The sequence below is a fragment of the Podarcis tiliguerta genome (assembly GCF_965153285.1).
Source record: "Podarcis tiliguerta genome assembly, chromosome: 14".
Classification (NCBI taxonomy): domain Eukaryota; kingdom Metazoa; phylum Chordata; class Lepidosauria; order Squamata; family Lacertidae; genus Podarcis; species Podarcis tiliguerta.
In genome coordinates, this window is record NC_139547.1 from 1,674,778 (window position 1) to 1,700,365 (window position 25,588).

General features: G+C 45.4%; 1 protein-coding gene across 1 annotated transcript in view; it reads right to left on the reverse strand.

Annotated features, from left to right (window-relative positions):
- The window catches only part of LOC310664152 (thrombospondin type-1 domain-containing protein 4-like), a 97,234-nt gene that overhangs the window by 5,884 nt on the left and 65,762 nt on the right, over positions 1–25,588 (reverse strand). Inside the window, exon 5 of the mRNA XM_083412818.1 lies at positions 16,509–16,956. Coding sequence (XP_083268944.1) covers positions 16,509–16,956 — 448 coding nt within the window. The remainder of the gene's footprint in view (positions 1–16,508; positions 16,957–25,588) is intronic.

A 25,588-nucleotide genomic window follows, 5' to 3' on the forward strand; every position in this document is an offset into this window, starting at 1 on the left:
AGCCTCCGCGGGTGAGCCCAAATAGGCATGTCACCTAAGCAGGGTAGGGGCAGGAAGCCAATCCTGGCTTTCAGAACATAGTGATCAGACCATGGCACCTCCATAGTGGGGGACATGATCACATCTATGCCTGCGCCGAAGATCAGGTCCAGCGTGTGGCCTGCTGGATGCGTAGGGCCCAAACCAAACTGGGAGAGCCCTAGTGTCGCCATGGAAGACACCAGATCCAGAACCTGCAAGGAGGGGGAGGCTTCAGCATGGGCATTGAAGTCCCCCAATACCAGTAGAGTGGGGAACTCCAAGGCCCAGCCGGTCACCACCTCCAGCAGGTCTGACAAGGTGGCTGCTGGTGCGCTGGTGCGCTAGGTGGCCAGTACACCAGCCAGACAGCCAAGCTCTCCTCGGAACCCCACACCAGGCCAACACATTCAATGCCGGGGATCGATGGCAATGGCAGAGCCCTGATAGAACAATCTTCCCAGATTAACAATGCCACCCCTCCCCCCCCCCGCCCTTAGTATGCGACTGGTGGAGGGCAGAGAAACCCAGAGGCGCCATCTCTCATAAAGTAACTATTTCCCCTTTGCGCACCCAGGTCTCCGTCACACAAGCCAGGTCAACCCCCTGCGAGGTAAAAAAATCTTGCAGGGTGGCGGTTTTGTTGCCTATAGAGCTGGCATTGCACAACACCAGTGAGGGATGTGGGTAGTCCTTGCTCACCCTACCTGTGTCCCTCAGGATGGGGCGCAGACTGGAAGGGGATGAGCATATCCATATCTCATACCCCTTTGCCTATAAGATCTGCCCCCACCGCCATACCTCCCTTGCCCTTCCATGGTAGTAATTCCAAGCTCCATGCTTGCCTCCTTTGATAGCATTAGTGTTATTATTAGAGCCTTGTAAGCTGTGGTGGTGAGTATAGGGCCCACCCCCAGGTCCAAGATGGGAAATGGGCTTCAAGGGGGAGCAGTCCTCCCCAATACTCACAGGCAGATCAGCAGCAGCAATGCCCTGAGGCCTTTTTTACACACATACACACACACACACACACACGCACAAAAGAGAACTCCACATATATATGGAGTGCTCTTTTGCTGCATCTGTATCTCTTTTGCAGAAGCAGTGACTATTTTCAGAAAAGAGGCAGCCTCAGATGGCCCATTTAACATCACAATTCAGATTCAGGACTATGAAACAAATCAGAGGAGAAGGGTCATGCAAATTCACACCCAGGCTGACCCCCTTCTTAAGTATTCTCCCCAACTAAAATTGCTATGCACATGTCAAGCACAAGCAGCTGAACTTGGCCAGTCTTCCCAGATCCTCGAAGGCCAATAGCAGAAAGCAAATCAGAGGGAATAAATTTGGAAAACAGGAAAAAATGTTCCTGTCGTCGTTTTTCCAAGTTTCTGTTGGAGCTCAGTTCACAGTGAGATGCAGAAGCAATGACGTCTTTGTCTTGACTATCCCGTGGATCTTCTCTGAATGATCCCAGTCAGGCATCAACTTGAGGCCACTGCTATTTCGAGCAAATCCTCTAACTACTTTTACAAACCCGTCCAAATATCCCTTGCCTAGAAAGTCATATTTATAGAAAATGTGTGTAATGCAAGAGGCACTTGGTTAAAGGGAATGAAAAGTTATTTCCATTTGACAAAAACTGGCTGATGGTTTGCAGGCTGTCCAAGCTCTAATCACCGTCTGGCTCCTCCATTGGCTGCACCAGGCAAAGGTGCTTAAAAATCAGCATTCCCTAACCAAGTGCCCTACAGATGTTTCTGAACTACCAGTTCCATCATCGCTGACCATTGGCCATGTTGTCTCGGGCTGATACGAGCTGAAACCCATCAACATCCAGAGGGCACCAAATTTAAACAGGCTGATATAGTGCCATTCCATTTATTCTGGGAAAATAAATATGGTGGCCCCCAAACAAGAGTGTGCCCTAGCAGTCCCCCCCCCCAAAATGGGCAACATACCACCACAAAATATGAAAGAGGAGGCCATTTCACCTCCTGTCATTTCACCTCCTCCAGTCCAGGTGTGGATTGGTTTTGCAGCTGACCTGAGAAAATTGAGTGGCATTGTGGAATAATGATCATGTTCCAAGAAACCATTTTGGACTTCAGTAGGGTAGAGGATCAGAACTTTGGGGGAGCAACAGCAATATTTTAAGCAAGGTTTAAACTCCTGTATAATCTTATTTCATTAACAAAATCTGTATGCCACACCATTGTAACAAAACCTCTAAGCACTCTACAATATTGAAATTATTAATTTTTAAAAAAGTAAAAAATATTAAACAGCATTTTAAAAAATTAAATTACTAAAAAGAATTGAATTAGGAATACTTACTCATGATTGTGGTTCCACCCTCAAAAATGCAACCCAAGCCTGCCCAGAGTTTTCTCTGGGTGGTAACAAGAAGTGCTTATCTTGAGAAAAATTATAATATAAACAAAGGAGGCAAGTGACATGAGAAGAGGAGGAGGATTACACATTCCTTGGCTGAGAAGCTTCGGAGACTCCAAAGCCAGGGACACAGGCAGTTGGCAAGAAGGATCTTGTTGACTTCTTCCTACCTGCAGATAAATCAAGGTCTGGCTTGTTTGGTGACGACGAGAACTACTGTTCCCTCAGCAAGGTCATCAACCTGCAACATGAATGCTACAGAAATGTAAGGAATTTGCGGCTCACTCTCCTGTCATGAGGAGGATAGGCCTGAAAAGTAGAATCATATGAAGGGACCCCATGGTTCATCTAGTCCAACCCCGTGCAATGCAGGAATCTCGGCTAAAGCATCCATGACAGAAGGTCATCCTGCCTCTCCTTTAAAACCTCTAAGAAAGGAGAGTCCACAACCTCCTGAGGGAGACCGTTCCACTGTTGAACAGCTCTTACTGTCAGCACTTCCTGGTGTTTATTTGGAATCTCCTTTTTGTAACTTGAAGCCATGGATTCAAGTCCTACCCTCCGGAGCAGGAGAAAACAAGCTTGTTCCTTCTTCCATGTGACAGCCCTTCAGATATTGGAGGATGGCTCCCATATCTCCTCTCAGTCTCCTCTTTTCCAGGCTAAACATACCCAGTTCCTTCAACCATTCCTCATAGATGCCATTGGACTACAACTTCCACCACCTCTGACCATTAGCCACATAGGCTGGGATGGATGGGAGTTGCAGTCTAGCAACATACAATGAGCCAGGTGGCTGTTGAGGGGAAACACCTCTACCTGAGGCCTGGAGAAAGAGCTGCCACCAGTCAGCAAAGACCGTACTTTTGCAAAGCACTCTCTATAGGGGCGGCCCTTGAGTCCAGTCCAGGAGCTACAGCTAGTGCAGAAGGCTGCAGCTAAACTGCTGGTGGGGGCAGATGACTGATGGCATGGGAGTCCCATGGGACACCTTTGCTAAAATATCTGCACTGGCAGCATATATGCTACTGGGCAAGGCTCAAGGCTCTTATGTTATGTTAACATACAACACCCTGGATAACTCAGGTCTGGGGTGCCTTAAGAATCATCTGTCTTAGCCTGATCACTGAGATCATGCAAAGGAGCATTGCTATTTGTCCCCCATGTTACAGAAGCAGGGAAAGCAGTTATCTGGAAAACATTCATTATTTGCATTCTGGACGAGTAGAAAGAGTAGCTTTGACTCTTAAAAATTCCTACAAGGACAGTAATGGGGGGCGGGGGGGGCATCCTGCCAGTAGAAATTTGGTCTGTCCTTCTGTCTGACACACTCTCTTTCTATGTTCAAAAAGCCTCCTCCCACCATGGGAGGAGCATTCAAATAGGCCGTCCCCTGCCGGACACCTGAAATGGTCCAGACTTGTCCCACTTAGTTCTCCTGCAGAGGTGGGGAACGGGCATCCCTCCAGATGCTTTTTGACTCCATCTCCCATCAGCTCCAACCTGAACAGCCAACAGCCAAAATGGTGGGAGCTGCAGACCAGCAACATCTGGGCGGCCACAGGTCCTCACCACCGCCGTTCTGCTGTTTCTAGTAAAAGCCTCTCAGAAAAACTTTTCCTTAAAGATCAGCATTTTGGCATGAAAGATACGCAGTCCTGCTGACTGATATTTCTAATCATAGGCTCCTCTAATGACCCTCCCCCCCCCCTTCTGAAAGCAGCATACTGTATATTAATTTGGCACAGACACATCACGTTCAATGAATATATACCCCATTTAAACTTCATTGTCCATTGCATGCCAGCCCTGCAGGACCTAGGGGCTTGTATTCACTGACCACCAGGCAAGGGTTCAGAAAAGACATTTTCCCCCTTCCATGAAAGGGAAAGTAGCATCTTCCAAGGACAAATACTAGCAACACAATAATTGTTGTTGTCCCTCAAGCAAAATCACACTTCCTCCCCAAGCCTGTGTGGCCCAGGGCCCATTCAGCCTTGACTCCCGGCTTGTGCTGAAGACAGAGCCACCCTGACCAATGGAGGGAAAGCCTGCCTTGCTATCAGGATTCTTTCAAAGCCACAACTGGGAAGGAAGCATTGGGCAGAGATAAAGAACTGTAACAGGAGGGAAAAGTCCTTGGAAAGGAAGCCACTGGATTCAAACTCCGCTCCTGAGCCACTTAAGAACTGAACCACTTTACTACTTTCCACCCACGTTTATTATTGAAACTCATCTTACAGTATTCATTACTACCTATTTATGGTCTTCTGATTGATTCAGAATGCTAGGTGCCACTGCTATGTACTCTGTGAAACCAAAGGACACTGCAGCCTCAAGCGAGGGCTGGGCTTGTTTTTATGCCCAGAAAGCAGACCTTTGGCAGAAGTCTGCATCAGCCCCTCCCCAGCACAGCCATGCCCCCAAGCAGACTAGTGATTGGCCCAAACTATCGACAGCCATGGGACCCCAAAACCAGGAGCCAGGAAGCAGCAGGTGGTGGCTGGGCCGCAAACACTGTGCCACCCCCAAAGAAGTGTTGAACAGTCATTCCCCATGATGGCAGTTATGGGATTGTTGTCTATCACAATGGTGTATGTTTTGACTCAACTGAGTGGGAAGTGATGGAGACGGGATGTTTGTGTTCCTGTGTTCCGTGAAGTGGGACTATTGTCCTTTGTTCTTTCTCTTTGCTGTCTGATGCTAGAGAGAGAGGGAGCCATGTTGCAGTGCTCCGTGTGTGCTTATATGTAAATACAGTAGATTAGCCCAAATGCTGAGTTGCTGAGTTCTGTTACGCATGCTGCGAAGACACTGCGGATCCCTAAGTGTGCCGATGTCTGTTGGCATCGGCCCCTGTGATGTTTGGGCAGAAGAAAGCTTTTGAAGCTTCCGAATGAACGACTAGGAGGGAGAGAACATGCCAGTCAGGCATGTGTCTCTGCCAGGGTCCTACTCGAGAGTAGGACAAGCTCCTGACAAGAAGATGGCCAGATATTGCCCCAGTCAAGGTGCCTTTTTTGTTATTTTTAATATGTTCTTACCCTCTCTGAGCACAGTTTCTGCAATGGAAGGGTGGGGAGGTAAATATTCTTTGTAATATTCTCAGTGCTCACCACTGAAAACATCTTCTCTTGAAAGCAGTCCACATGCAACTTTAATGCCCCTACAACAGGCACTGATCTCAGTGCATGGAGCACTTGCACACTGCTGCTATGCAACTATAAAGAAACTGCAAAGCACATTCTTCATGCGTTTGGCACACCACACATGGAGCTTGGCCAACAAAGTTGGCTAAGACATTTACCATTGATCCAGTGCACTATTTCTAAGCCACAAATCTGTGTCCAATCATTCATTTTCCTTGCAAAATCAAATCCCACAGTCTCAGCCAGCCTGCCTAAGCAGTTTTACAGAAATCACTCACAAGCTAGCAGCAACACTCAAATCTATTTTTTTTAGGCTTACAGCAGGAGTGTGAAGCTTCCAAGTCGTTGAAGCTGAAGTTGGGTTTTCCAACAACCAGGATCAGCTCATGTCCTCTTCCATCTGTGCTAATTTAATGGGAAGAGCACCTGTTTCCTCACGAGTGTTGCCAGGCGCTAGCGTGAACCAGATCAGGGCCGACCAAGTGTACGCAAGACGCAAGATTGCAGGGCAAGATACACATTACCAGAGCCGTAGCTAAGTGATCTTGGCAGAACGGCAGAACCGTCCAGATTGCGCCCTCTAGCCATGAACATATTAGCTGTTCTTTCCGCCTCTCCTCCAACCCCCCCCCCCATTCAATTCCTCACACACTTCAGCTTGTAATGAATTATTTCACAGAAAATCCAATATTAAATTTATAATTTCTTAATAAAAGGTTTCAGCAAAGAAAATGACATTGTGATGTGAGTTGACAGGTTTTTTAAATGTAATTCAGTTGTAAAACAATACACAGATAGGCCTAAATGAAACAAACAAACAATATCATAGTGATTTGATCCACAATGATAACTTTACATTACACTATATGATGTAAAATGCCATTACTTTCACAATATCTGTGTTATTTGGTTGATATAGAGTAAGAAAACTTATTATTATTCACAAGTCACAAGTTACAAGTTCTTATTCACAAGAGTTGTCATTTTTTTAAAAAAAAGTCAAGTTAGGCCAACTCTGGCTTTAAGTAGCCATCTCCTCAATGAAGTCTGATGTGGTTAAAACTTTATTTTTTTCACTTTAACCAAAGAAAACTTGTTTTGGCAATGATCCACTCAGGTCACAGCAGGATTCAGCTACTGATGCTATGTACTGGAGCTGAGAGGAGGACATTTGTCAGTGTGCTATGTGATTGCTATCAAGTTGGTTGGGTTTTTTGTGTTCTTCCATTTAGTGAGCTTGTAAAACGTAATAAAATTAAAGAAATGGCACAAAGAGTTGACTGGTCACCCAGAAAGCGATGTGAAATAGTACTATTAAGTGAACAAGGCTACAGTTATGAAGACATTAGAAGAAAAATTGGTGGAAACTTAACCAAAGGTGGCATTTCTAATTTTTTGAAGAGGTATCAGGAGACTCAGCCACTACAAAATCAGACTGGTAAAGGCAGGAAAAGGTGCACAGCAGCAAGTGATGATAGAAGAAATGAGAGACTGTGCCTACGTGACAGAAGAAAATCATCTGGGTGTATGCAAGATGACATGGTGCAAGGTAATGTGAAGTTGAGTGCAAGGACTGTTCAACACAGACTGCAGGAATATTGTCTAAATGCCAGAATTCCAAGGAAAAGGTCATCGTTATCTCTCAAACAAAGGTTCAAAAGAGGAAACTGGGCATGTTAACTGGACAGCGGAACAATGGGACAGTGTAAATTACATTATGTTGCAAGCCATCCTGTAAGGGCTTTGATCTAAAAAGCAAGATGCAAATATTTTAAAACAAAGAAACAGGTAAACCTGGAAATACATCACTGGTGGTGGTCATGAGCAAAAGTCATTTACATTTTTAAAAAGGGATAACCTTTTGCACACACAAGAACATCAATAAAACTTTCTGCTCCCTGCTGCACAACATTTCATTACCACATAGATCATCCAACAGCATGCACATTTTTTACTTTTGAGCAAGGGGTGGTGGGTTTTATGGCATTTGCTTGACTCCAATAATAGACCATTCCCCCAGCAAAAAAGGGGGGTCTTCCTAAAACCTGCATGCAATTAAAGCAACACAGAGGTTTTCTAACTGAAGTTTCTGCAAATGGAGGGTCTTCAAGCAACACATCTTATATGAACTGACAAAAGAACCGAAGACGGCTTGGAATGCGTTATCACACTTTCTAAGTGTACATTTCTGCAGTCAGAAAAATGGCTGGTGCTCAGATCTGCAGGGAATTATTAAAGACACATTAAAATATATAAGGAATGCAGCAATCTGGCTTCAGATAAGATATGAGCAGATCCACATGCTCGCTCTCAACCCCACATGGAAGACACATTGGATTGGGGACAATTTGCCACAAGAAAATGGCTCCTGCAAAAAAAGCTCAGCAGTAGAGCATCTGCTGTGCCTGCAGAAGGGGACCCAGGTTCAACGCCTGGCACAGCTGGAGAGACTGAAACTTCTGGAGATCCACCAGGTGGATGTGCAGAATAGCCAAGGACTTTGGGGAGGTGATTTATTATGTGTTGGAAAAATATTTAAGGTAACTCTCCCCCAAATACCAGAAGCTTTCTTACTGTGGATAACTGGAGCAGATACCCCCCCCCCCAAAGAAACAGAGAACTCTGTTTCTTTACACAACAATTGCAGCACCAATATTATACACACAAAAATGGCAAAATGAGGTGGTACCTACCAAAGAAGAATGGCAGCTGAAATTGATAGAATATGTGGAATTGGCAATTTTGACGTGTAAAATTAATAATAATAATAATAATAATATATTTTTTTAATACCCTGCCCTCCCCAGCCAAGGCCGGGCTCAGAGCGGCTTACAAGCAATAATAAAAACAAGATGAATGATTACAACTTAAAAACAAAAGTAAAATACAACATTAAAATAATGGAACATTAAAATATTAAAATGTAGCCTCATCGCAGGAGGAGAAGGAAAAGAAAAAAGAAAGAGAGGGAGGGAGGGAATCAAATTGGCTCCAAGCCAAAGGCCAGGCGGAACCACTCTGTCTTACAGGCCCTGCGGAAAGAAATCAGACCCCGCAGGGCCCTGGTCTCATGAGGCAGAGCGTTCCACCAGGCCGTTCCACCAGACCAGGAGAGAGAGGCTGTCCCGTAGGTACGAGGGTCCTAGGCCGTGAAGGGCTTGAAAGGTCAAAAGCAGCACCTTAAATCTGACCCTGTACTCCACCGGGAGCCAGTGCAGCTGGAAAAGCACTGGGTGAATATGCTCCCATGGCAGAGACCCCGTGAGGAGCCTCGCTGCAGCATTCTGCACCCGCTGGAGTTTCTGGGACAGCTTCAAGGGCAGCCCTGCGTAGAGCGAATTACAGTAGTCAAGCCTGGAGATGACCGTCGCATGGATCACTGTGGCCAGGTCGGGGCGGGAAAGGTAAGGGACCAACTGCTTGATGCGGCAAAGGTGGAAAAATGTTGCCTTGGCTGTTGCTGTAACTTGCGCCTCCATGGAAAGGGAGGCGTCAAGGATTACACCCAAACTCTTAATGGAAGGCAATGGCACTAATTGGGCCCCCGCAAGAGAAGGGAGTTGGTCCCTCATCCCCATGCCATCCCGACCTAGCCATAGGACCTCTGTCTTCGAAGGATTTAGTTTCAATAGGCTCCCATGAAACCATCCAGCCACAGCTTCCAAGCATCTGGTCAGTGTGTTCGGGGCTGAGTCGGTGTGGCCATCCATCAACAGATAGAGCTGACTGTCATCAGCATATTGGTGACAGCCCAGCCCAAAGCTCCGGATAATCTGGGCAAGGGGGCGCATAAAGATGTTAAAAAGCATCGGGGAGAGAATTGCGCCCTGCGGCGCTCCACACACCAAGGAGTGGCGCGACGACATTTCCCTCCCTAGTGCCACCCTCTGTCCCCGACCAGAGATAGAAGAGCACAACCAGTTACGGGCTATGCCCTGTATCCCCACGTCTGCGAGGCGGTGGTCCAGAAGATCATGATCGACCATGTCAAAGGCTGCTGACAAATCTAAAAAGATCAGCAGTCCTGACCCGCCTCGATCCAGTTGTCTACGGAGATCATCTGTTAGGGCAACCAGAGCCGTCTCCGTCCCAAAACCAGGACGAAAACCGGACTGAAATGGATCTAATGCCGATGTTTCCTCCAGAAACCTACCAAGCTGTTCAGCAACCGCTCTCTCAATTACCTTACCCAGGTATGGAAGATTTGAAACTGGGCGGTAATTGGATAGGTCTAAGGGATCTAATGAAGTATTCTTTAAGAGTGGACACACCACTGCTTCCTTCAGTTCCCCTGGGAATGTCCCCGTGTCAAGGGACAAATTGATAATTTCAACCAGGGGGGTCCGCGCAACATCTGGACACTCCCTAATCAGCCAAGACGGGCACGGATCAAGGAGGCAGGTGGTGGGCCTACCAACTTGGAGGAATCTATCCACATCAGTAGGGAGTATCCGATCGAAATGGTCCAACCCTGGACCTGAAGTCAGTCGAGGGGCCTCCAGTTCAGTCACTGTATCTAAATTGGCAGGGAGGTCACGGCGGAGCAACAGGACTTTCTCCGCAAAAAAGCTCGCGAATGCCTCACAGCTGTGGGTCGAATTTGTGCTTAAATTTGGTTGTCCTCCTAAGGACGTTATTGACCTAATTATTCTAAAAAGTTGTGCCGGGCGAGAGCTAGCGGATGCAATGGAAGCTGCAAAGTAAGATTTCTTAGCAGCTTTCATAGCCATCTCATAGGCTTTCATAAGCGTCCTATAAGATGTTCTTGAGGCTCCGTCACGAGTCCGTTGCCATACTCACTCTAGCCGTCTGAGATCCCACTTCATTTTCCGGAGCTCCTCAGTAAACCAAGGTGCCCAGTTTCGAGATTAGAGATCAGAGAAATTAGAGATCAGAAAGAGACTGATTTTAAAGAAGATTGGAAAATGCTTACAGAATACTTAAAAACTCAGTGCACATATGTTAAAATGCAAATAGGATTGCAGTAAGAACAGCAGTGGGGGTGAACTTTTTGCTTTTCTTTCATGATAAGGTGAAGGTATATAATATGCAGCATAAATTGAAATCTTGGGGGAACCATGGAGGGAGGGAGGGGAAATCAAAGGTGGAATAATTGATTGCTAAATTTGGAATGTTGTTGAATTGTTATTATTATTATTGTTGTTGAATAAAATTATATAAAAAGGGCAATATTGAACTAGATGGACCAATGGTGTAAGTCAGGCTTCCTCAACCTCAGCCCTCCAGATGTTTTTGACCTACAACTCCCATGATCCCTAGCTAGCAGGACCAGGTCAGGGATGATGGGAATTGTAGTCTCAAAACGTCTGGAGGGCCGAGGTTGAGGAAGCCTGGTGTAAGTCATAGAAGGCAGCTAAGCTCCGAAAAGAGCACTGAACACAGAAGGCTGGCTCAGACCACGTCAGACCACTGGTCCATCCAGGGCTCCCCACACCAGGGTAGCCAACATCCAAATGCTGCTGGACTATAACTCCCATCATCCCGCATCCAATAATCTATAATAATATGCAGAGGGATACCGACACTGTCTGGCAGCATTTTCCAGAGTTTCAGGAAGGGCTCTTTGGCTAACTGATCCCTTAGCTGGAGATGTAAGAGCCTGAGCCTGGGGCCTTCTGCATACAAGCAAGGTGTCCTACGAGAGTTACGGCCCTTAAGTTCCAATTAGAGGCCCCGGAGTTTTATCTCACTTCTAAACCGGACCTTTCAGCCTTCTCTTCACATCTTCCCTACTCCCTTCCTCTGCTCTTCCATATCCCTGGGCAAGAGCTTGAGGCGGAAGGTGTACACCACCTTGAACTCCTTTGAAGAAAAGTGGATTATTAGATAGATAGATAGATAGATAGATAGATAGATAGATAGATAGATGATAGATAGATAGATAGATGACTGACAATGATGATGGAGGAGAATCTCGTCCATTTACTACAGAGATATATGTCCACTGCATCAGCATGTAATTCAAATGCAAGCAAAAGGTAAGGCAAACATCTCCACTCTACAAAATAAAACTGCCATCTGATCCCTCTCTCTCTCTTTTTCTGTGGCAGCTTGGAAGAGAGTTCCACTCCACCACTTTATTCCCTACAATCACAAAGCTCACTAGGGAAAAAAATCTTAGAACTCTCCCACGAAAGATCCCAGATGCAATGTGTGCAAATAGCCTCTTATACGCAACATGGATTAGAGCCATTTAGAGGGAATGATTTGTAATTGAAAACCCCTGCCTTTGCAAAAGGGCTAGAGAAAGAGGAAGAGGAGGAATGCCAGAATGCTGACCTGGCCATGAAACTGAAGTTCCTTCACCATATAAGCAGAGGCAGGATTGCGTAAATGTTATGTGCATTGAGTTTAAATGACTTTAATCAAGGATGCTGGAGAAATATTTTTGGGCACACCAAATATGAATGCCAAGTGCGTCCATACAGTTTGCAAAAGAGAGAGAGAAAATCTTGAAGACATGAAGCAATTTAGAGAAAATCCACAGGCAGGGAGGCTGTCAGGCCTGGCAACAAATGGTTCAAAAAGCTAAATGTGTCTGCATTAGCTGAGTGGTAGGCAAGGAAGACGTGGACTAGGCTATAGGTATGAATACCAAGAAAGGGTGAGATGTTACAGATGGAGGAGGGAATTATACCTAGGAGAAATGAGAATAATGAAGTGAAAAACTGAGACACACACAAAAAGAGAGAGAAACTTGGGGTGAAAACTAGGAAAAATGTCTGGGATTTCAATGGAGTTGGTTGGGGGATTCTGAAAAGGGGAGGGGGAAGGATGGAATTTGATCTAGTCACACTTCATTGAGTTTTTAAAAGAACAGACTCTTTGGAGTGCCGTTAGTTTTTAATTTTCATTTCAGGGCAAAGAGAGTGGGGAGGGACACCAGCTGTTAGAGGCAGACATTTGCCACGTTTCAATAGAAGCACCTCCCTTTCGGCTAAGGGGGAAACTAAAGGGAAACTTACAACTGGTCATATTTTGAGAACCTGATAGGGACACATTGCACACTTTTGTTTTTTAGGCATAAGGGTTGAACCTGCAATGTCTATACAAATCAATACACTCTACATTACTTCAGATGGCGTGGCATTTTATTTTATCCTTGTGAAATTTTGTTTTTATGTGAAATTCTGAGAATGCCTTTTTGGTGTTGTTGATTAAGCAAGCAGCTTCTCAGGCGCAAGGCTGGAAAGGAAGTAGACAGCATGATGGTGTTCTGGTTCTTCACAGACTATGGGGAATAGGAAGGGAAGCCTTATCAGTACACTATTATTCCTCATAGAGTCTTACTCTTTATTACAGTGGTGCCCCACAAGACGAATGCCTCACAAGACGAAAAACTCGCAAGACGAAAGAGTTTTCCGTTTTCTGAGTTGCTTCGCAAGACGGATTTCCCTATGGGCTTGCTTCGCAAGACGAAACGTCTTGCGCCTTTTTAAAAAAACCGCCAATGCATTCCTATGGGAAACCGTCAATACACAGTGGTGCTTCACAAGACAAAAAAACTTGTAGAACTAAAAAACTCGCAGAACGAATTAATTTCGTCTTGCGGGGCACCACTGTATTTAGAGCACAGTAGTACTTCCGTTCTGGAAGTCTGTTCGACTTCTGAAACATTTGACTTCCAAAGCGTGGCTTCTGATTGGCTGCAGGAAGCTCCTGCAGCCAGTCGGAAGCTGCGGAAGCCCCGTCGGACGTTCGGCTTCTGAAAGAATGTTCAAAAACCAGAACACTCACTTCTGGTTTTCGATCGTTCGGGAGCCGGAACATTCGGGAGTTCCTGAGCCGTTCGGGAGCCGAGGTAGGACTGTATTTTAAATAAAATAAATAAAAACGATTCCATTTTGCCAAACCTCTGATCCATGTGTTGAATTCACAGCATATTGATCTCTCACTCACTCTCCGAAAGAGATTGTAGTGCATACATTAGTGCAGAGATTCAGGCTCTGGCCTCAGTCCCAACCAAAGTTGTTGGATCTAACTGCCATTAAAATGAATGGAACTTAGGTTGGCCACAAAGTAACTTATCCCATTTATTTCAGTGGCACCTGGACATAACCAGATTTGTGAGCACTGGGACCACTATATCCACACTGAAGCCCCATGTTTTCTGGGAAACACTAGAGCAGGGGTCGGCAACGTGCAGCCCGTGGTCCGGATGTGGCCCACGAAGACCGTTTTACTGGCCCATGAGCCGAACCAAGCCGCCCACTCGGCGAGTCCCCAACATGCTGTGCTAAACTGGCGCAGCACGGCGCGGGGACTTGCCGAGCTGTGCTGCAAATCGTGTCTACGCATGCGCAGATACCAGAAATCACAACTGCGCATGTCCAGATGCCGGAAATCACTTCTGCGCAGGTGTGATTTTCGGCATCTGGGCATGCGCAGAAGCGATTTTCGGCGCTGCAGACATGAGCAGACACGATTTCCAGAATCGCACTGTGCCAGTCCAGCCCACGGACAATCTCTGTGGGAGTGATCCAGCCCATGGCCGGTAAACCTTGGGATCACTAAATGAAATAGATAGATCAACATCTTATCTCATACTTAGCTATGCAATTCACTCATTCTGCCTTTATCCCTTGCCTTGCCTTGCCTTGCCTTGCCTATGGATCACTCAGATCTATTTATTATTATAATATAATATTGTTATTAATGATCATAATACTGATTTTTAAACATATGAATTGCATTTATATCCCACCTTTCCCTCCAAGGACCTCAAGGTCATATACATGGCTCTACCCCCCCTCACTTAATACCACAACAACCCTGTGGGGAGGTTGGGCTGAGAGGCAGCAACTGACCCTAGGCCCCCCAGTGAGTGGGGATTTAAATGCTGGTCTCCCAGTCCTAGTGCAACTACTCTAACCACTACATCATATAGGTTCTCATGGCAGCATTCTGTGCATTGAAGAGTCTGGCAGGAACAGGAACCTGAGTTCAAGTTCTTCATCTGGCAGGGAGTTCCAGGACGCTTCACTCCCATGAACATATTCCAAGCTGTATATCTGACTGCTGGCCACACAGTGAACCCAAGGCTCCCATTTCTTTCCCCAGCACAGATGACGGCTTATGTTAGCTGAGATGGCTTTAAAAGGGAACCAGGCAAATTAGGAGGACAGACCTTGCAGAGGAGGCTGTTCCATTAGGGCAAATGCAGCCCTGTTCCACCCACTGCAGCCTACCTTCTGTCCTGGACCTTCACTGGATGCCCCTGCGTTTTAGTATTATGAGAGATCCACTTTGTCCACATCAGGCATAGTTTTATATAGCTCTGCAACTCCCACAGAATCATAGAATAATAGAGCTGGAAGGGACCCTGAGAGTCATCTAGTCCAACCCCCTGCAATGCAGGAATCACAACACTGATGGCTGGCCAGGCTGGCTGGGTCCAGCAGAGCCCCAGGTTCTCCATCTCTGCTCTAGATGTCTTCACATTCTGCTTCTAGGCCTTCCAGAAGCATCCGACTGGCCACAGTTGTATAAACAGGAGAGTGGATTAAGTGGACCCAGCAGGGCTCTTCCCACACAAGCCTGAGAAAGCCCCGCACGACTCTTGGGTGCTGCGCAAGTGCACTTACACTGCTCATTACAGAGAAGGAAATGCTTCCCCTCTTGAGACCCATCTTTACCTCTGGCAAGCCTCAACACTTTCCCTCTAAGTTATATATGAAAAAGTTTTGTTTGTTTTAATTATCCTTTTCCCTTCTCGTTTCAAATCGTTTGTAGGTTCTAAGCAATCAGCAAGGACTTACTTGCCCTGGTTTTTCTTTGTAACTTGTACAACACCTAGCACAACTTCAAGCACTTGATCAAAAACACTACAAAATAAGACTTTCTTAACCAACCACCAGTCTCTATTTATTATTAATCACACAAGCTGAAAAATGTAAGCTCAAACTTCACATGCACCAAAGTGTCAGTCACAAGAAAGCAAGTTCTGCCTTAAATGAAAAAACAATAAAAATGTAACGACAAGGAAATGACCTAATGGACCAAAGCAGATTGACTTAATTTGTTATTAATTAACTGCCCCAAGCAGAATCCATAGGGGGAAACGACCCAACACTAGGATTCCAAATAACAGTTCTTTCCCCTTGATAAATTATATTAACCTCATGGAATGTTCCAAATAAAAGAAAAAACTCAGTGTTCTCTGGATGCCAGCGGGGGGCCTCAAAACATTACAGCTAATAAATTAAATTACTGCCCAATTGTATGAACTGGGAGGTCATGTACTATATGGAGAAACACTATAGATTTCCCAGCTTCAAAAGCTTGCTCATTTTCCTAGCTTTGTGATTTGGCTTTTGGGAAGTTCCTCTAGGGCCGGCTTCACCATCCTGATGCCCTCCAAAAGTTCTGAACTACAGCTCCCATCAGCCACAGGGAGCAGAGCCAAGCTGCCTAGGGCTGATGGGAGTTGTGGTCCAAAACATCTGGAGTGTGTCAGGCTGGCAAAGTCTGATCAATTGTATTGGTGGGGCAGAAACCAGAAGAATCTAGGAAGAGCCCTGCTGGATGAGGCCAATGGCCCATCGAGTCCAGCATCCCACTCTCACTCTCAAGAAGGATCTTGACTGGCTGGGAGAGATGCCTTGGACTCCAGGGCAAGCCCTTCTTGAGATGACCATGTTGTAAGATCCGGACTCTCTCCATCCAAATTCAGGTGAATAAATCATATTTCCTAAAGCTTCAACAGCCCCTGCCGTGTCTTGATTCTCAAAGGCATACAGCCCCTGGACCCCCCTGGAATCTTGCTGCAGCTCAGCAGAGAGCGGGGGTGGCACCCAACTTTTGTAATGAAATTATGTGGGTGGTTCTCACCCAGCCAAGCAATTACTACATTCTTTCAGTAGCTCTTAACAGTCCAATGAATCCCGCAAAGATCCTAAAAGCAAAAGCAAAGGGAGCACCACTTACATTGGTGTTGCAGAGTTTGTGCTGCTTATAGGCTCCAGTGCACACGATTGCCGAGGTCCTCTGAGTGGGAGTCTGGCTTTGAACTGCCCTGTGAGCAACAGGAACATGAGAGACCAGCTCTGTGCCATGGAACAAACTCTGAGATGCTGGAAAGGCTTGCAAGCGGGGCCCAGCCTGGGGGTAAACAGAGTCACTTGAAACCTGAGTCCTGGGTGGGGGCCTGGAGTCCTCTTGGTATAAGTTTCCATGGTGAGGCGAAGGGTTAAAAGGGTGAGCAAAAGGGCTCTGAACCGCTGCGGCCCATTGCTGGCTGGCTGCATTCCGGGTTGACTGCCGCTGCCTGCGTGGCTTGTTGGGCTCCTGCCCCGTGTCAGTCTGCAGAGGTAGGATATAGGGCACTTTTCCGTAGCCATACTTCCCAGGTCCAATGGGGCTTTTATTTCTGCCTCTGAAGACAAGAGGGGCAGGGTGTGAACATGAACAGGTTAGCTCAGCAACAATTGAAAACAAGCATGAATTTATGGATAGTTTCAAGGAGAAGTCCAGGTTAGGGGGATGTCCTAGCATCCTAGCAGGGTGTCCTGAGGTTGCCAGCCCTGCTCACTCCCCCAGGTCATTGGCTCAACTCAAAGTGGTGCACCACAGAGGTTTCTGGAAGTCCCATCATCCCCAACTGCTGCGCATGTGGGCTGTGTCCGATGGAAACTGTAGTCTGGCAACATCTGGAGGGTACCATTTTGGCTACCCCCAGCTTAGCTGGTGGAAGCAGCTGCCTATGGGAAGCCATCCACCATCTGGCCTTGTTCAAGGTGCTTGTGAGTAACTCTGTGTTGGGTATTCCAGGGTACTGTGGGGATCAAAATGGCTGGTAGCTTCCCACTGCAAGGAATCAGAAGAAGGGGGTTTTAGCCTAGGCTCTTGGGTCCAGCACCTGCCCCAGGAGAGCAAATGTTGCCGTCTCTCCAGTGCACTTTGAAACCTTTTAGCAGCCTAGATGTCCAAGAAAGGACCAGTGCCCAAAACCTATCCTGCCTCCACCACTGTTACATATCCCTGAAGACTTTGCTTCAACCATGGGACATTGTATTGCTTTAGGTTGCAATAAATTTCCTCCGTGTCAACGGCGGAAGCCAAGATGGAGACCTCCAGATGTTGCCTACTGGCCATGCTGTGGAGAACACCATGTGAGCTACTCCTGATTTAGAAATCAAGAGGCTTTCGTTCTGCATGAAGATATATTTGGAGGAGAAACACCGTTGTACTACCATAAAATAAATAAACAGCAAATCCTACACACTGCTTGATTAAAGCAAAACCTCTAAGTGGTTTACATGAAATATTAAAATTATCAGCAAAAACAGATTTTAAAAAGTAATTAAAAACATTTAAAATTCAATTTATAAAAACTTAAAAGCAGCCTGCTGCATCAGGCCAGTGGCCCCTCTAGTCCAGCATCCTGTTCTCACAACGGCCAACAGATGCCTGTGGGAAACCAGCAAGCGGGATTCAAACTCAAGGGCACTCACTTGTCATTCAGCTGGTTTTCAGAATCATTGTTACCTCTGGTTCCCTCCAACTTCCAGTTCTTCAGACTGGAGCAACAAAGAACAAGCAGAGGCTCCATGTTCACAGAAGGGATTATGCAAAGGTTGTGTATGTGATTGTAACACGTAGCTCAGGGGTAGAGCATTTGCCTTGCAAGCAGAAGGTCCCAAGTTCAGTCCCCAGCATCTCCAGGTGGGGCTGGGACAAACGCCTACCTGAGCCCCTGGAGAGCTGCTGCCAGTCAGTGTATGCAGTACTGAGCAAGATGGACCAATGGTCTGGCTCGGTATAAGGGAGCTTCCTATGTTCCTCTTTCACCAGGACTTACTTGACAAATTCTACTCACTCAGCATACAAAAGGGGTTCAATGGGTAATTAACCCAGCTACTCCCCAAAACCAGCAATTTAAATCCAGCCTTGAGAGGAGCTGTCATAGCACAGGTGAAACAAGCACAAACTTCCTATCCCACAATGCAGCAGAGCTCTTTTTATGCCCTGGGAGGAAACATGCACTTGGAGGAGATGCCACCATGGAGCCAAACATGCCTTCTCTCCTGATGCAAGCAGGTCTTAAGGACTTGAGAGTGCCTCAGCTAGGGCCTCCTTTGTTCAGAGCCAGCCCCCAACCCCAACTCCCTAAAGCAACCCCTTCTTCAGCTAAAACAAAAGCATGGGACAAACATTTCTGATATGCATTTTCAGTAGGAAAAGCAAGCTCCAAGCCTCAGTTCAGAGGCTTTTCCCAAATTCCTTGTCCCAGGAGTGTTTGTTTTCTTACTCACCCTCTCCCATTGCCAGTCAGGGTGCTTGTTACACTGACGTCTTTGAGATCATTTACATAAACTTCCAGCGTTTGGGGTTTATGATCCATTTCCACCCTTTAAGCATGTATGAACCAGAGTGTTGTTCACCAACCCTAAGAGAAACTGTCACTCAGGACTTGCACATGGCTTCGTTTGTTCTTTTGAACAAACTGCAGCAGAGGCACCTTTTTCAATTTTCTGTCATGACATATGGAACTGCCCTGGGCTTGAAAGAGAGGGAGTTAAAATGACAAGGCAAAAATGGGGAATGATGAAAGAAAGAAAATGGCAACCTATGTGGATCAATGGTTCCCAAACCTTGGCGAGGGGGCCCTGCCTATAAAGTCATCCCAGCGCCCCTCCCTCAATAAAAAGCATAATTCAGAATAGTGGTTTGCATGACCCTCTAAGGAAGATAATAACACAATAAAGTTCAAAAGAGTAACAATGAATTGCCCATTTATTCAAAAAACCAGTTAAAACTATTAAGTTTAATTCATTCAACAAAATGTATGAACTTAATCTAGTGATACCATCTTTTTAAGTCTGGTAGTCAACTGCACAAACCTGCTGCCTGCTTGGCCCTTCCTAGTACTCCCCCCCCCGGGGGGGGGCAGTACTGTCCAGTTGGGCTGCTCAGATAGCACACAACCCTTTCACTGGCTGCAAATGAGTGAATTCTTTCGGCAGCTGGATACTTGTGAGTCAAGGTCCCTGCTTTGTGATGAAATAAGACACATGGACACAAGTTAATGCGCTAAAAAAGGCCACAACTTTATTGGTTACAGAATGTGAGTGGTATTGGCTTAGGCATTGGATCCAAACCAACTATACTTGACTCCTGCCCACTCTGCAGGGAGTCACACGAGGGTTAACAGCCTGTAGGGGGAGCTTGTTGGTGCAAATCAACTGGAAGCTTTCCCCTAGAGTCACCAGGGGGTCGTGCCATGGCCCTAGCCACCACCTGGGCATCAGACAGGAACCACAACCACCGGATTCCTTTAACGGAACACCCTTCAAAGGGAGGGGTAGGTGATGGCCACAACCTCGCCTCCGACACAACACATTTTTCAATGCCTAACCACCAAACCTTACAAAGTTGTGACTATTTGCTACCAGGCAGGCGAAAAAACCAAATGGCTGGTGCCAATCTGCCAAGTGGGGGGGGAAATCCTACCAGGCCCCTTGAACAGGAGACCAACCGAGGTCCATAGCAAGGTTAGGTGCAGAAGCGAAACCTAGAGGGAGGGAGGGCAGGTGATCAGAGGAAGCCGGAAGAAAACAAGGATGAGCTTGTGGGCCCGTGGCCATTTAAATGCAGCTAAACCACGCCCGCCCGCCCCCCAGCCAGCCAGATTGCAGAGTGATGTGGGGGGGGCGGTCACGCCCCCCTGCGAGTGTGGGAAGCAATTTCCACTCACAACCCCTCCCCTCTGGGAAGAGGAGAGGCTTTCCTGGAAGTTCTCAGACTTCCATTTGGTTTGCAGCCAGCCACCATTTTGTTTTGCCCAGAAATAACAACGAATTCAACTGAGCTGAAATCTTAACTCCGGGGAGGGGGGACTGGATGCCCTCTAGATGCCACTGGACTGTTATGAGAGGTTTCTGTATCCAACCAAGTGCCATCCAGAAGAAAATCAGAGAAAACAAAATGGAGCAAATTAGGAAAGAGATAAGTACAAATGAGAAAGAACTGTCAAAAAAAAACCCCATAAACGAGACCACAAAACAAAATATCAAAATGTTGCAAACCAAATTCTCCATATTTTTAAACCATGAAATTGAACATAAATTAAAATGGTTAAAACAAAAGAGTTTCAAATTTTCTAACAAACTGGGTAGAATGCTGGCTTGGCAGTTAAAGAAGAAACAAAAAGAAAAGACGATAGGAAAACTCATAAAAGGAAGGAAAACAATTGATGAACCTGAGGAAATAAGCAAAAGTTTTACAAAATATTTTAAAGATCTCTACCAAGCAAGAAAGGAAGATGATGAGAAAATAGAAAAATACTTCAGTTAAAGTAAATTTCCAAAAATCACAAATGATAAAATTGAATATTTAAACTCTCCCATAAAAATGGTGGAAATTCACCAAGCAATTACAAAGGCAAATCTAGAAAATCTCCCAGAACGGACAGACTCTTGGCAATTTACTAAAAGAAGTTGGAAAATGTGCTTTCATCACCACTTAAGACATAAGATACTAAAGGAGGGGCTGATACCAGAGTCATGGCAAGAAGCATTCATAACGTTGATCCCAAACAAGGGAACGGATTTGACATCAATCAAAAACTATAGACCTATATCACTCTTGTACAATGATTATAAACACTTTGCAGATGTGGTGGCAAACAGGTTAAAGAAAATATTGAAAGACCAATAAATGAAGACCAAGCCAGGTCTCTACTGGGTAAACAAATGAGCAACAACATGAGAATGGTGATCGATATTCTAGACTATTTAGAGATGAGACCCAGCAAGCAAGCAGCATTGATGTTTTTAGATGCTGAAAAAGCATTTGACAATATTTTATGGAAATTTATGAAAAGAACTATAGAATCAATGGGCTTAGGGGAAATATTCAGAAGGGGAATAAAGCAATTTATAAGAACCAAAAAGCTAAATTGATTATAAATAATGAATTATCAGAGAGCTTCAAAATAAGGAAAAGAACCAGACAAGGTTGCCCACTGTCTCCTTTATTGTTTACCACGGTTCTGGAATCACTGGTGACAATAAGAATGGACTCAGAAATAAAAGGAATTACACTAGGAAATAAATCCTTTAAGTTAAAAGCCTTTGTGAACGTTCTTATTATAAAAACAGAAAATCCATTAGAAAGCATACCAAAAACTCTGGAAAGAGTGTATGAATTCGGTCAGATGTCAGGGTTTAAATTGAACAAAAGCAAAACGAAATTGTTGGTAAAAAAATATGTGGGACCAAGAAAAGCAGGAATTACAAACAAAGTCTGGTTTGATGCTAACGGAAAAAACAGAATGCCTAGGAATTTGGGTTTCAGCAAAAAAACATCAATTTATTTAATGATAACTATAATAAGATATGGAAAGAGATAAAAAAGACTTCGAAGTTTGGAACAGATTAAACCTGTCACTTTGGGGGAGAATCTCAAAAATTAAGATGAATGTGCTTCCCAAAATGTTGTTTACATTTCAGATGATACCAAATTGGGGGGGGGGGGGACTGGGTGCTTTAGGAATTGGCAGAAGCAGTTAGGAAAAGAACAATTGGCTGGAACAGATTAAACCTGTCACTTTGGGGGAGAATCTCAACAAAACCCACTAAGTTTTGTTGCAGAAATAGGTGAAAGCCACATTTCCTTCATCAGAAAAGCATCTAAAGGAGCACAAATCCTAGCCTGGAACCCCCTGGAATCTTGCTACCGCTTGGCTGAGAGTGGCGCCTGGCTTTCGTAATAGTATGCTACAGGATGAACAAAACATATTTATTTTTAAACACCTGGCAAACATTTATTTTATATATTAATGATGATAGCAATTTCCAATTGCCTCCTGTGAAATATGCTATGAGTCATTTATCAGCTTTAAGTGAGTTGATCATAACGCCTTGAGGACAACATCCTGATAATTATATATAAAACAATTTTTTAAAATGTTAACTACATCACAGCACTAATAGTAATATTTTTTTTCCAGAGAATGTGGCTGAAACAACCCACTTTATATTTCGTGTGTATGTTTTCATTTTCATTCAGTTCATTCTCTTAGCTTTTTCATGTTCCTTTGTGTTATTTTATGTGCATGTTCTTGCTTAAATGAATAAAAATATTTTTTAAAAAAGTTTTTAAAAACAGTACATCAACTCAGGCAAATTTTAAAGTGGGGCATTAGCTTTGAAGCAATCATTAGAAGGCAAGCTTCTGTTTAACATATCACATGTTTAAAGAGGAGAATGTCATGACATTCAACATCTCCTGAGGCTTTCAGGTTTACTGGACTTATCTGAAGTGGAGCACTATCTCGCTGATAAAATGCAAGGCTGCTGATATCTTTCCTCTAAGAACCACTTTTGTCCTGCAGTTTAGTTTATTTATTTTCCAATGCTTGATCTCTCAGAGGAGGTGTAACCAGCTGGAAGCAATGAGAACCACCATGATCACTAGAAACCAGATTAAGGCCACGTTCACACCATACATTTAAAGCTCCAGGATACATTTTTTTAAAACTGTCAAAGCTTCCCTCAAAGAATTCTGGGACATGTAGTTTGTTAAGGGTGCTGTGAGTTGTTAGGAGACACCTCCCTCTCCCATTCCCTCAAAGAGCCACAAGGCCAAGAATCATAAAATCACAGCTGCAGAGTTGGGAAGACCCAATTAGCCCAACCCGTGACGAGGATCTGATTGGCCACTCTGGAACCACTCTGGAAATAGGGGCAATGAATGGGGGTCACTTTTGGCAATGGGATGTTTCCCATTAGCCACCTCCCCTAGCTCAGATTCCAAACTTTCATTTCTCTTTTTTAAAAGTCTCTATATAAAGCAACAATTATGGTACTGGAGGAGACTTTTGAGAGTCCCATGGACTGCAAGAAGATCAAACCGATCCATTCTGAAGGAAATCAGCCCTGAGTGCTCACTGGAAGGACAGATCCTGAAGCTGAGGCTCCAATACTTTGGCCACCTCATGAGAAGAGAAGACTTCCTGGAAAAGACCCTGATGTTGGGAAAGATGGAGGGCACAAGGAGAAGAGGACGAAATGGTTGGACAGTGTTCTCGAAGCTACAAACATGAATCTGACCAAACTGCGGGAGGCAGTGGAAGACAGAAGTGCCTGGCGTGCTCTGGTCCAGGGGGTCACGAAGAGTCGGACACAACTGAACGACTAAACAGCAACAGTAAATATAAAGCAACCAAAGACATTTTCCTGTCTAAGATGAAAGAATAGATCTGTAGCCACCTGAAAGGGACCAAGCAGGCAACTGCATCTTTCTTCAACACCGGTGACAGAGCCACATCTTTTACAGCACCAGAGGGCAGCTCTGTCCTCCAGCTCCACATACACCCAGCCTTCGCTTCCTCATTCAGCCTCTTCTCCAACCTGCTGCCCACCAGAAGTTTTGAATTACAGCTCCCATCAGCCCTAGCCAGAGCAGCCCATCACAGTAAGGACAGAAGCTCATGCTCTTTCTTTTTAACTCAGACCTTATTTCATGTTGGGAAAGATTCTAAGTGGGTTGTTTTAGTTTTTAAAATATTTGCACATTTCCCTGCCTGTCCTCATGCAAATGCAGCCCGTTATCTGCTGGTGGGATTGCAATCCATCACCACCCCTAGTAAATTAGGTTCACAGGTGGGAGATACTTGTTGGTCCAGATCTGTCACTTCCCCCAGCCAACAGAGATGGCCTAGCAAAACAACATGCAAAGACCACGACTGGATGTCCCAGGAGCATGCTAACCTGCGCTCCGAAGGCTTGGGGATAGCTGCCTGAAGCCTTCCGAGCACAGCGCAAGTTCCTGCTGCACTCCAGAGGCTTCAGGTTCCTTTTGCTGAAGCTGGGAGAGTCTTGCTCCGAAGGCTTCAGGCGGCTATCCCTGAAGCCTGGAGAGCAAGAGGGGTCGGTGCGCACCGACCCCTCTCGCTCTCCAGGCTTCAGCGATAGCAACGCAAAGTCTCCGGAGCGCAGAGGGAGCACTCCCTCAGTGCTTTGGAGGCTTCGCGTTGCTGTTGCTGAAGCCAAGGAGCCTGCATTCACTCCATAGGACGCACACACATTTCCCCTTAATTTTTGGAGGGGGGAAAGTGTGTCCTATAGAGCGAAAAATACGATAATGGTGATCCAGGAACACCAGAGGTTGACACCTGCCCTGCATCCTGCTTCCTGAACCTGCAGGCCCAAATGACTACTGGACACTACTTTCAGTCCAATGAAATTACTTTCAGTTCAGAACCAATGTGGTGTAGTGGTTAGAGTGTCAGCCTAGGACCTGCATTCAAATCACCACTTGGCCATGAAGCTCACTGGGTGACCTTGGGCCAGTCACTGGCTCTCAACCTAACCTACTTCACAGGGTTGTTGTGAGGATTAAATGAGGTTGGGAAGAACCTTGAGATCCTTGGAGGGAAAGGTGGGATATAGATGCAATAAATAAACATAATGATACATAGTTCAGTAGCAGAAAGGAATCCTTGATGATGTGAAATGTGGAAGAAGCAAATACCTCAGTGGAAGAAAAGGCTCAGCAGCCATCTATATAACTCAGGTGAGCATCACTGCCTCCCTGTCAGTGAAAAAGTAAGTAAGTAAGTAAGTAAGTAAGTAAAGGCATACCCTGTTCAAAGTAATGGTAATTATGTAAAGGTTTGGAAATAAATCAAAAAAGATTTGCAAATTTGAAGTAGAATGCAATTCTCATTGTTGGGTAAAATTTCAGTTATAAAAATAAATATACTCCCAAAGAAAGCCTACTTTGCTGCCTCCATTGCATCCTCTTTATGTCATCTGGCTGAGCTTTTCCAGGCCTTTTACAGGCTGGCCCAAAGGAGGTGGGAGAACCAAGAGTCGCTCGCTGTGACTCGTTTGCAAGGCATTTTGAGGATAAGATCACTTGCATCCACCAAGACCTTGACTCTGCTGTTATAGCAGATGAATCTCATGGGGTGTCCAGAGCACAGTCTAGTGCTGTTGTGCTGGATGAGTTTCAGTTGGTAAGGCTCAAGGATGTGGCCAAGGTGCTCGGATCAGTCAGAG